The 11,696-nt window shown below is 43.1% G+C and overlaps 1 protein-coding gene across 7 annotated transcripts in view; it reads left to right on the top strand.

Annotated features, from left to right (window-relative positions):
• Positions 1–476: 476 nt before the first annotated feature.
• The window catches only part of TBC1D30 (TBC1 domain family member 30), a 58,250-nt gene continuing 47,030 nt past the window's right edge, over positions 477–11,696 (top strand). Inside the window, exons 1-2 of one of the 7 annotated variants that reach the window (XM_075080897.1) lie at positions 477–1,182; positions 3,553–3,717. In XM_075080897.1, coding sequence (XP_074936998.1) covers positions 924–1,182; positions 3,553–3,717 — 424 coding nt within the window. In that variant the 5' untranslated portion in view covers positions 477–923. Of the gene's footprint in view, positions 1,183–3,552; positions 3,718–5,487; positions 5,572–11,696 lie in introns of those variants that run through there. The other 6 variants (XM_075080896.1, XM_075080894.1, XM_075080895.1 and 3 more) reach the window with 6 other exon arrangements.

Here is an 11,696-nt window from a genome sequence, read left to right as displayed (position 1 = left end):
CGGCATATGACCCGGCAGAGCGGCGGGGGGGGAGGGGGGGGGCGGGGAGCGTCGTCGTCACGTGGCCCCGGCGGCCCCGGTGGCCGGGAGAGGCCCCGCCCCCTCCGGCGAGGCCGCGCCCCCAGAGAGGCCGTTGCCATGGGGGCGGGAGCAGGGGGCGGTCCCTCAGGCGGGGCGGGGCGGGGTCTCGACCCCGCCGCCCTCCTTCCCGGCGCTACGGTGCCGCCGCGGGCACCGCCGGCAGCCGAGAACGCACGGGGCTCTCGTTAGTTGTGAAATACTGCGCCTTAGAGGCCTCTTCCAGCTGTAAGAGCCTATGATTCATTAAGGCCTGCCGGGGGAGGCGGCAGCAACGGCGGCCTCGTTCGGCGCACGGGCTCCGGGCACCGCCCGGTGTGGCAGCGGCATGGCTCCGCCAGCTAAACCCCGGGTGGCCGCATAGACCCGGTCGTTCGCTCTGCTCTATACGTTGCTTTACGGTGACTCACGGCAGCACCGTTACGGCCTCGCGCTTACACAAAGTTCTGCCCTACGCTTCCTCACGCCCTCCCCTCGGCCTCCCTCTGGGGGGAGAGACCCACACAGCCGCTCGGGGCTGACCCGGAGCCAGGGAGCGGGACGGACAGCGGGACGAGGGTGACCCTTGCCGCAGCCTCGGAGCCGGCCCCAGAGGTTCCCGCCGTGGGGGGGGGGAAGGCCGCACCGGGCCCCCCCCGCCCCTCCGCAGGTGCAACGTCCCCGCCCGCCGCCGGCCTCTACCACGCCGCGCGGTGCGTGGGGAGGGAGTCGAGGCGGGCGTGGCACTCCTGCCTGCGGGGGAGCGTCCCGCCGGGCTGGGCTCTCCCGCCAACACCCCCCTCCCGCCTGTCGTTGTGGAACGGGCCGGGACCGGAACCCGGCGCTGCCGGCAGCGGCACCGCAAGATGGAGGTGCGGGAGGCCGGCTCAGGCGGTAGGGCGGGTAGCAGCGCTGACAGCCTGGCTGAGGAAGAAGAGGAGGACGAGGAAGAGGGTCCCCGCAGCGGCCGGTGCAGCCGCACCTCGTCGTTGGTGAGCGGGCTGCTTACCGAGCTCTACAGCGCCGCGGAGGCGGCCGCCCCTTCGGGCAGCGCCCACGCCCGCGTCCTGCGGGAGCTGCAGCAGCAGCGGCGGCCGAGCCAGGTCAGGTACCTGCGGCTGAAAGGTATGGCCTGACCCTGCCCTACCCTGGGAGCTGCGCCTCTCGCCTCGCCTGCAAGGGAGCCCTGCTTAAAAGTGACAGTCCTCTCTCTCCTGCTTCTTGCCTACACACACGCCTATATATATGTATGTATCTCTCTTCATTTGTTCTGGCAGCCTTTATGCATGGCAGTCTCTCCCAGAAGGTTCCCGTGCAGGGTTAGCTGATACCTCCTTCAGACCGAGGCCTTCTCTGCTGCTCCGTCCCTCTTTTGTTTTAGGTGTAGTGGGAGCAAAAATGGGGTCACCTGCTACTAGGGTTTCTGTGACAGATTGCATGAGCTTTTGTGCTTCCATAAGCTCAGTGCTTTTTTTCCTTTACAGTAATGAATCAATGATTGGTTTCTTTCTTTTTTTATTTTTAAGCTAGGTCCCTTTTTTCTTAAGCTAGAAGAGATGCTACATACACTGTGTCATAAGAGGTAGTTGGGTTTTTTCAGCTCCTTTTAGTTATAGTGAACTTAAACTAAACCTGACAATTGTAAAGCTTATTTACAGGTAAGCATGTCTTCCAGGGAAAAAAAAAGGTGTAATAAAAAAATGCAAATGCAATGGTCCACTAACCAAAATCTAAATGAAACTATCAAAGAATTCTTATGAAAGCTAAGTAGCTGTGACACTGCACGTTCGTGAAAGAATGAGACTTGCAACTCCAGGTTGACCGGATGAGGAGGGCTGTTCAAAGGTCTCTTGTCTCCTGATCTTAAATCTTATCCTTGGTTTCAACAAGGTTAAAAAGCACGAGGTAAATAAATGTGCCTGTTTTTCAGACCTGTGCAAACAGCTTTCTGCTTCTGTGTCTGGCTTCTAAATGAGGTGATACGCCATCTGATGTTACAGGATGCAGCTCAAGTTGTTCTGGGTGTCCTGTGGCAACCTGGGACTCAGCAGGAAATCTGCTTGTTTGGGAATATATTTTGTAGAATTTAAACTCATTAATTTTGCTGCAGATTTAATTGTTCTTACTGGGACAGCTAACTGGCATGAGTGGGGAAGAATAAAATTCAGCTCATGACTTCTGTGGTGACTGTATAAGTCAGTAGGAATACAGCTTATTTTTTTTGTTCTCAGAATCCACAGATGTGGTTTTAAATCACCTTGCCTGGTACCAGTGTTGGGAGTGCCAACTGAGCAGCAGGTGCTGAAACAGGGTAGAAACTACAAAATACAGGACTGTTTTACCAGTGGCTCCCTGCCCTCACAGTTTTTCGTTGCTCTTTACTATCCCATGATTGATTGTCGTTTCAGCCTAATTTGTCCTTGTCTTTAAGATCTCCACAATTATTGAAAAAGTTTTGCTGTACGAGCTGAGCTGTTTGCCATCCCACTAATAGTAGCTTTTCCTGGATGCATAAATACTTTTCTCATTGGATCAGGTTACTAAAGTATGGATTTTTTGGATTGATTTTTCTTCCAGCATCAGGGACGTGCAGTTGGATTGAAAGTGATAGGATTTGAAAATTTAGCCGCAGGGAACAGAAGGCTGTTTAGATGGGGGTGGCAAGTTGTACCAGGCTATTACAGGGAAGAGCTGAAGAGGTCAGTGCCTAATAGGCAAGGCCCAAGCTTTCACTGGTGGGGTGGGCCTCTGAGAACAGAGCAGAGGACTCAAAAACCAATTTAATGGACTTAAGGTATGTGCCCAACAACCCTCTTTTCTCCTGGACCTGAAGCTCACCACATAAAGGACAACAGGAATGTTAGACGTAAGCTGAGATGTTTTGGTGAGCTAAGGGGATCTGGTGGCGCTGTGACTGACCAGTGGAAATAGTTGAGGCCATGACTGAAGCCACTGTGTTTGCATGTCAGTGGAAAGAGTTTCCCACTTAGAGCTCATCCTGTGGCTGCATTTGTAGCTTCAAAGGCAGCTTCCTGAACATTTTCCTTTGCCTGTTATTGTTTGCTTTTATTCCCCATGCATATCTTCTACAAGCAGCTTCTGGAAGGTACTTTATTTAAAAAATACCTCCTGGTTGCAATACTATAGGCATATTCTGGCTCCATCTTTCACAATGTTTCCAATTTATAATTATTGTCTATAATAAATATATATATATGCTACCATATATTATTTATTATAATTATTTAGTATAATTATTAGGATTCATACACTGGGCAGCAAGTTGAAGTACTTTGGTGTAAAAGAAAATTAAAGGCTCTGGCTTAGATCCCAAAAATGTTTATAATTGATAGTTGTCCCAGTCAATAGAACTTGTAATTTATAGAAATGTGTATGTAAATGTCCGTGGGGCAAATCACTCTGCATGTCAAGTACAGTAAGCTGTTTAGGATTGTTTTGACCTGGACTGAAATTATTTTCTCTGCTTATCGGCAGATGTCAATGAATTAACAACTATAAAACGAGAACTGAATTACAGAATTTCTGTTCAATCAGCAAAGTTGCTTCGTCTTCTGAAGCAGAAAGACAGGCTTGTACATGAAGTCCAGAAGAACTGCGATATTGTCACAGCTTGTTTACAAGCGGTTTCCCAGAAACGACGTAAGTACTTGTACATGCGTACTAGTGTAAGTAGTTTATTTCATTAATGTGTGCAGTATTTCAGTTAAGCCCTTGCATTTGATTTAAACTCGGGAGTCCAGGCTATGCTATTCCTTAGATATGACTGACTTCCAGTGATGTCAGTGGCATCTGGGAACCAGCAAAGCCCAGCTAGCTCGACCAGGCATGCTGCCGTAGCCTCAGCTCTGTGCATTGGTACGGCACCCTTACCGCACGTGGTCTGCCAGGCTTTTTCAGCTTTATTTCACAAAAAGCCCGAGTTGAATTTTTTAGCATGCATGCTGTATTTAACTGTGTGCTTTTATATGGGAGATGCTGGAAGTGGAAATTTTTGTCGCTGGAAACTACAGACAGCATATGCAATTGTCTTCCCAGAGTATTGTTAGTAGTGTGTAACTCCTTTCTATCAAGTTGATTTAAGACGAGGAGTATAAGTCAAAACAAACCCACTTCCCCACTTTGGGGATTTCAGAGGGAATGCATGGGGAAGAGGAGAAGTGTTGGTCTTTAATTGTTTAGCCTTTTCTTCCAGCACAGTGAAACCTTTTTATTTGACTTGGCAAAGTTGTCATCTAAAGACAGGCTGAAGTGCTTTTGTTAGTTCTGCTAAAGTGAAACTGCATGTGATGTCGTATGTAAAAATAAAGAGAAATTATGTCTTTAGAAAGGACGTGTGAAAATAACCTAACGTTCCCTGTCTTATTTTTTCATTAACATGCAGCGTGACAGGTACAGAAATGTTCAGGTACAGTAAAAAAAGCATGGTCTTTTCACAAAAATGCCTGTAGGAGCTTTGAGGTGCATGTGAAAATTTTATTGAAAGAATCTTACTGTAGTGGCATGTGCTCATGTAGTTCAGTTAAGGGTTTGTCTATTACTGTGAAACTTAAGTTTTTAAGCGCCTAAAAGTGTTCCTTTGTTTTACTTAAACCTAGCATGAAACTTCTTGGCTGTCATGCGCTGCGTAGGCATATTTCTTCTTCCCACCTACTCTTTTTCAACACAAGCTTGATAATTGAGTCCTTGGTGCTGTTAACACTTAAGCATATACTGTAGTCTCCTTTTAAATGAGACTACTTGAATTTTGCATGTTTAAGTATTTAGAGGATTTGACTACAAATTCTGAAGGTGTGAGCATCCCAGGCTAATTTGTTAGGTAAAAACCTGTTGTCTGAAAAGGATACAAGATTTAATCCTAAATATGAATGTGTTTTTACAAATTTCAGGTACCACTTTGCACTTAAATTAATGGGGCATTATGTTTAAAATGCGCTAGTAACCACTGAGGTAGCTGAATTTTCAAAGTAATGCAGTTTATTGGCTAATATCCATGCATGTGCATGCAAGTTTTTGAAGACTATGTGTGGGTTTGTATATTACATGTCTTGAAGTAGGATATTTTTATTATTAATATAGCATGTTTACCTAGCACTACTTTTCAGCTTACATCTCTGAAAATCCAGATATATGTGTTCTGGGGCACCTACAACTTAGTTATTTCTCGCATTAAGATGTAATGCAAAGCCACTGGGATTTGTTGAATGACTTCCGATAACTTCAGTTCCTTTGGAATATATTGAGACTATGTTTTTATTGCTCAATATAACTGTGCTAGCACTGTACAGAGGATGCAGGAATAAGCTTTTGCTGTAGGTTGTACAACTTTAAATTTCCGGGTAATTGTGCCTTTGAGGCAATGTTTGATCAACAGCTGTCCAAAGGCAGGCAGAACTGGTCTTCTTCCCTCCAACCTTTGTACTATTTCCTGTCTAGTAGTAGTAGGAACCCCTGTATTTGATATAACGAGTCAAATCAGAGAGCTGATCCAGTAAGGTAATTCTTTTTTTCCGTTTCCAGTTTCTGCAGAGGGTGGTCGAAGTGGTAGATGCACAGGAGACGGTGATTGCTTAGAGTGGCTTGAGAAGTGAGCTGCTAAGTGTGTAGTTAAGTCCTAAAGTCTCGGCAAAACTAGTATGCTAACAGTGGAAAGATCTATTTTCTCCTCTTTTAACTTTAAAAAATGAAGAGTTAATGTGGTGGAACATTAACAAATGCATACCTTCCCCTCCACCCCAAAATGTAAGAGAGATTTCCTGCTTATTAAAGCCCTTGGAAACTAGGTTTTCTGTAGACTACCCTCTCATTTTCAAATATTCAAAACATTATTATTAATTTGTAGAAGTTTTTGTTGTCCCAGGTTTTTCTGATGACAGTATGTACTTGCAATATAATGTTATGTGCCATAAAGCTTTATAATGTGCTTTCAGGTACAGCATTAATATTATGATACCCTGTAGTACTAAAATCTTTATCAAGTAAGTATGGAGAAGTTGTTAAAATATTTTCCTTTTAAAGTATGGGGGGTTTTTTTAGTGGCAAATTTCTTGGATTTCTTGGATTTGTGTTATCATTCTAATATTTCAAAATATAAGTGATTCTTCAACTGATCTGTATAGTGTTTCATGGTATGTTTATACTATTGTCACACTGGTAGTTTTTTCCCCCCATATATAATGAAATCTCTATGTAGAGGCAGAACTCTAGTTTCAAATTAACGTTAAGTTCACATTCCGATGTTTGAATGCTACCTTTAAGCCATCTTTACAGACCAATTGCAAACAACTGTTTCAGGAAAAGATGGAAATTCTGTCTTGATGGATAATTCTGGCTTTGTCAGACCCTTTTTGCATACTGTCTGACAAATTCACCCCTAGTGGTAACTGCAGTTAGGAAATTACAGGGCTGATTAATTGATCCCTTATTTTCTGATGAAGCGTCTATCATGTTTTCCTCTGTCGAAGCAGACTAAACCAGGCACTGTTTAAAAAACTGTATGCTTAAAACTGTGTGTGTTCAGCATCTGCAAGTTTTGCAGACCACACAGAGAGCTGTGTATGGATCAGTTTTTGACCTTCGCTGGTTCTTGGTCTCTGCGCAGCGCACAGAAGAGGCAGGGCCCTCTGGCAGCTTTGGAAGCTCGTGTCTGGCTTCCTTGTGCTTCAATACCCAGCACAGCACCTGCAGCATTTGAAATGCTGAATGGATAGAGTAAATGTGGAGGAACAAACAGATGCCAGGGACGACTTTGTAACTTACCGTGTTTTTCATTATGCTGTTGACCCTTATCCCTGGTAGGTGGTGCATGTTTTGCATACAAATAGGTATTACCATAGAAAACAAAATTCACTGCAGAGTGAAATGGGTTTTTGTCAGAAGCATGAATGGCTACGGCTCTGCTGAGAGAGGATAAATTGTTCTGTCGGATACATGCTAAAAGCAGTACACTGCGCTGTACTTTAAGCTATATGACTGGCCAGTTTCATTTTAGTAACGCTTTTTTAGCTAAATTTAAATACAATACTCCAATGAAGAAAAACAGTAAGAGAGACATCACAGTGATGGCCTGATAGCAAACACGGCTTCTAGGCACACATTTCTCTTACTCTTGTGATTTTAACTTATTTGGAGCAACAAGATTATAAGTGTGTTCTGTAGCATTGTGAACTATTTCAGATCCACCTTAGAAAGCAGAGTGGTTTATGCGCTTAATTATATCATTTGAGAAAAGCAGAATTCAGGAAAAAAATAAATCAAGGTTTTGCAGCTCTTATCTAAATAATATGCAAGACATCTCATTCTTTTCTCTCTGTCTGTATTTTATATAGTGACAGCTTCCTTATATTACTAAATATATTTTGCCTGATCAAATTGCAAACAAGAAGTTCCTTGAATCAGAAATTTTGATTGCTTGCATTTTAATTTTTTTTAAAAATATGTATTATCTATAAATTATTTATAAGTAAAATCATGCAGCTCAGTTGTAACAGTCTGGCTGGAAGCAAGCTTAAATTTGATTCAATATAAAATAAGATGAAGCTATATTAAGAGAAAGTTCATTAATATTGTCTTGTATTTTTAATAGAAATAATTTAAGTAGAAAATATCACAAAGATTGTTAATTTGCTGCTGTGTAGCTATGGTGCTATGTACCTATAATGACTTTAAATGAGTCTCATGCTGTGTTCAGAAAGGCCTTAGTATTCTCTGTTGTAATACTTGTTTAGAAACTAAGATTAAAGATAAGTATTCTGCTATTTCAGCACTGACTCCTATATAGAATTCTCTAGGATGACAATAAACATTAGCTTTCTAGTTTTTCTCTTCCTGGTTTGATTTAATGCAGAGCCAGTAGAGGGAGACAGAATATTTTATTTTGTGCAGAGGTAGAGTATATCTGATTTTTCACAGGTTGGTGGCTTTCATATCCTTTCCTTAAACGTGAAGGGAAGCGCTTTACAAATGTGGTCAGGTAGTAATTGGATTAAAAGATTTAAAGTCAGATACAGGCTGTCAAACAAATGTTGTTCACAAAGGAAGTATTAGGTTCCCTGTGTGAAGCAGTTGAAAAATGGTGACAAGTGGCTTCTTAATTATAACTGGGATCATTTATTCCTACATGGCTGTGGAGGTTAATCAGAAGCTCCTGACTGAGCTGAATGCTTTGGAATCTACCTACAGAAATTCAGAAGTTTATGTATAGACTTATTAGCAATACTTGTGATCTCTTTGGCTTTCTATCCAGTTAGGATGCACTCAACACAAACTGGCATGATCTGGGCACAGAGAGGTACCATGTGTGTTCCCAGGGGATGGACAGAGTTTCCTGGTAGAAGACTGGGCTATGAAGTCTCCTCAGCTTCTGAGAACGCGTTACTGTGTAGCATCAACTCTCCTCACAGGGTATGGAACTCACCCAGAGGAAACTGGGAAAGCCCTGCTTGATGATGTCGTTTTATGAGTTGGGTAGGAGAGAACTGGGCAAGATCACCATCATCAGGTGTCTCTGGATAAGTGCAACTTACGTAGGCAAAAGTACTCATGCATCTAGACTAAACCTCTGCTTCCTCTTTCCTCATTCCTTCCCTCCAGTCCTGCTGCATCTGTGTGTCCTGTCCCATCTTCCACTTCCCCCCCCCCCTTCCTAACTCTTTATTAGCTTTTCTCACTTGATCCCAGTCTTTAAATATCAGACTTTTCAGCCCTGTTCCATTTTTCCCCTTCCTATGTTTTGTCTGCCCTGCAGTGTCTACCACTGGCTCTCAGTCAGACTGCTCTCCATCTTTTAGTTTTCCTCGCATTGTTCCTTGGTCTCTTTCATATGTTCTTCATTGTCTTTTTCCTGCACATACCTGCGCACCTGTCTTCTCCATCCCTCCTCTTCCCTCAACATTTATTGTAAAGCCAAGGCAGACATTCACAAATTTTAGTTCATAGGATGAAACTTTGATTAAAGGTGTAAGAACAGCTTTAATACAATATGCTGTGTACTGCTAACACAGCTAATACCGATTTGATTGTCACTCTGGATCAGATGTCTCACAACATTGGGCAAACACTTGTATACATGTGGAATAATTCATGCAGGTCAAATTAAGCATGTGGCTTATCTGTCTTTTTCCACTCGCATCCCAGTAGTTTGATGTACTTTTGCAGTTGTATAAATACGCTTTAACCTGGAACACCTCAATTGCTCTGGTTTAATTTTTTTATTTCTCTATGAAGAATTGAGTTGCTCAGCGAATGCTGCTACTGTGGCAATTTTGCTCTACAGCCTCCTGCCCCACCCAAATCTCCACTGTTACAAATTAGGGGCCAAGTTTTAAGCTTGTACTTGCTTTTCATGTTCCTCACTTTAATATCTGAAATATATGTTAAAGAGGAGGATGTTTTATATTAAAAATTAAAATATTGATGTCTGTGCAATTTCCAGTGTTGTATTTGCAATTAAAAGAGAGACTGTCATACACTTGCTGCGTTCATCTCCAACCCTAATGTAGATTTCCAAGTGGATGTGAAACAGGTCATTCATTTAGAAAACCATGTCTCATTTTTCAGGGTGTTTGGGTAATACATTTTAAGTTTAACTCAGTAGCTCTGATGTTTGAAGCCAGATGAATCTGCTTCAGTAACTTTTTATAGCAGTAACTATTTAATTGATCTATCAAAAGTGCATTCCTCCTTTGACGTGAAAATAGGAGGTTTACTTCTTATGGAATCTGATTTCATGTGAGTCATCCCCAAATGACTCAATTGGCTGCATGTTTCAGTTCAGTAGCTTTCCTGTTATCTGTATTTGTGTGCTTGGTTACATTACTAGTCTCTACTCTTTGTGGGTGCTAATGAATTTGATCCTTTAAATTGATGCTGTGGCTTTTTGAAATGCATAACTAAGAAACGTCACTTGTGGCTACTTCTTGTTTTTCCTAAGCAATTGTTCTTAATTTACTTCTACCTGATCTTTTGTCCTTTGAAGCCTTTTGGTGGGGAAATGGAGGAAACAGGATAATGAGCTTGAAAATGGGATAGTCATCATAAGTTTGTTTAAACTGTTGCCAAAGGTAGGCTCAATTTTCTTTAGAATCATAGAATCATTAATGTTGGAAAGACCTCTAGGATCGTCAAGTCCAACCATCAACCCAACACCACCATGCCTCCTAAACCATGCCCTGAAGTGCCATGTCTACACGTCTTTGAAATACCTCCAGGGATGGTGACTCCACCACCTCTCTGGGCAAGCTGTTCCAATGCCTGACCACTTGTTCAGTGAAGAAATTTTTCCTAATATCCAATCTAAACCTCCCCTGATGCAGCTTGAAGCAGTTTCCTCTTGTTCTGTTGCTTATTACTTGGGAGAAGAGACCAACATCCACCTCACTACAACCCCCTTTGAGGTAACTGTAGAGAGTGATAAGGTCTCCCCTCAGCCTCCTTTTCTCCAGTTCCCTCAGCTGCTCCTCATAAGACTTGTTCTCCAGACCCTTCACCAGCTTTGTTGACCTTCTTTGGACACGCTCCAGCACCTCAATGTCCTTCTGAGGGGCTCAAAACCCAAACCAGTATTCAATGTGCGGCCTCACCAGGGCCGGGTACAGGGGCACAATCACTTCCCTGCTCCTGCTGGCCACACTATTGCTGATACAAGCCCAGATGCTGTTGGCCTTCTTGGCCACCTGGGCAGTCTGCTGGCTCATGCTCAGCCAGCTGTCAACCAGCACCCCCAGATCCTTCTCTGCCAGGCAGCTCTCCAGCCACTCTTCCCCAAGCCGATAGTGTTGCATGGGGTGGTTGTGGCCAAAGTGCAGGACTGGGCACTTGGCCTTGTTAAACCTTGTACAACTGACCTTGGCCCATTTTTTTCAGCCTGTCCAGATCTCTCTGCAGAGCCTTCCTACCCTCAAGCAGATTGACACTCCTGCGCAACTTGTAGTAATACATGTGTAAATAAATACAATATTGCTATTGATTTTTAATTATTGCTATTTTCATCAAACTGTTAGTTATGCTGCATAGAGTGAAGGCTTCCTCTGTTACTTATGACTCAAGATGTGGAGGTGGGCTGAGGATTGGTTAGCAAGGATTTTATAATTTGTTTTATGTCATGTGCTGGTTTGTAAGGAGTGAAGTAATGGGACGTTAGGAAAGGAGAGAACTGTATTTAGGGATGCCAGAGCTTGGTTCAGTGGGAAAAATGACTCTAGATGTAAGTGTATTCTTAACTGACTTGTTTGTTGTTATCCAGCATTATTAATAAATTGTGTGATGCTTAAAAAGATTACTGGAGAACTCTTTGAAAGAGCCACCTATAGCGGTGAATACAAAATTAAATGCTGTTTGATCATATTTCATTTTGCTTCAGCCAGCCAAGATTCTGGGAAATCTGAAAGCTTATTCCATTGCACTGGGACCATGAGCTGAGAAGGACTAATTGCTTTTAACACTATGTTTGGAGGAGAAGGACTGTAAACAGCATCATTCATTGCTGTGTGCCAAGTCATGGAGAAATGTTTCAATGAGTAGGTGTGTGTCATGCATGTTTAGCACTTGCTAATGTAAATTAGTTTGTGTATTCTGGATATTTCTTAGTGAGTTTAGGAGAAAGAAAAGCGACTGTTATCAGG

This window comes from Phalacrocorax aristotelis, chromosome 1, assembly GCF_949628215.1.
Source record: "Phalacrocorax aristotelis chromosome 1, bGulAri2.1, whole genome shotgun sequence".
In the NCBI taxonomy this organism is placed as follows: Eukaryota; Metazoa; Chordata; class Aves; order Suliformes; family Phalacrocoracidae; genus Phalacrocorax; species Phalacrocorax aristotelis.
Note: the sequence above shows the minus strand (reverse complement) of the source record. Positions and strands in the feature narration are given on the sequence as shown.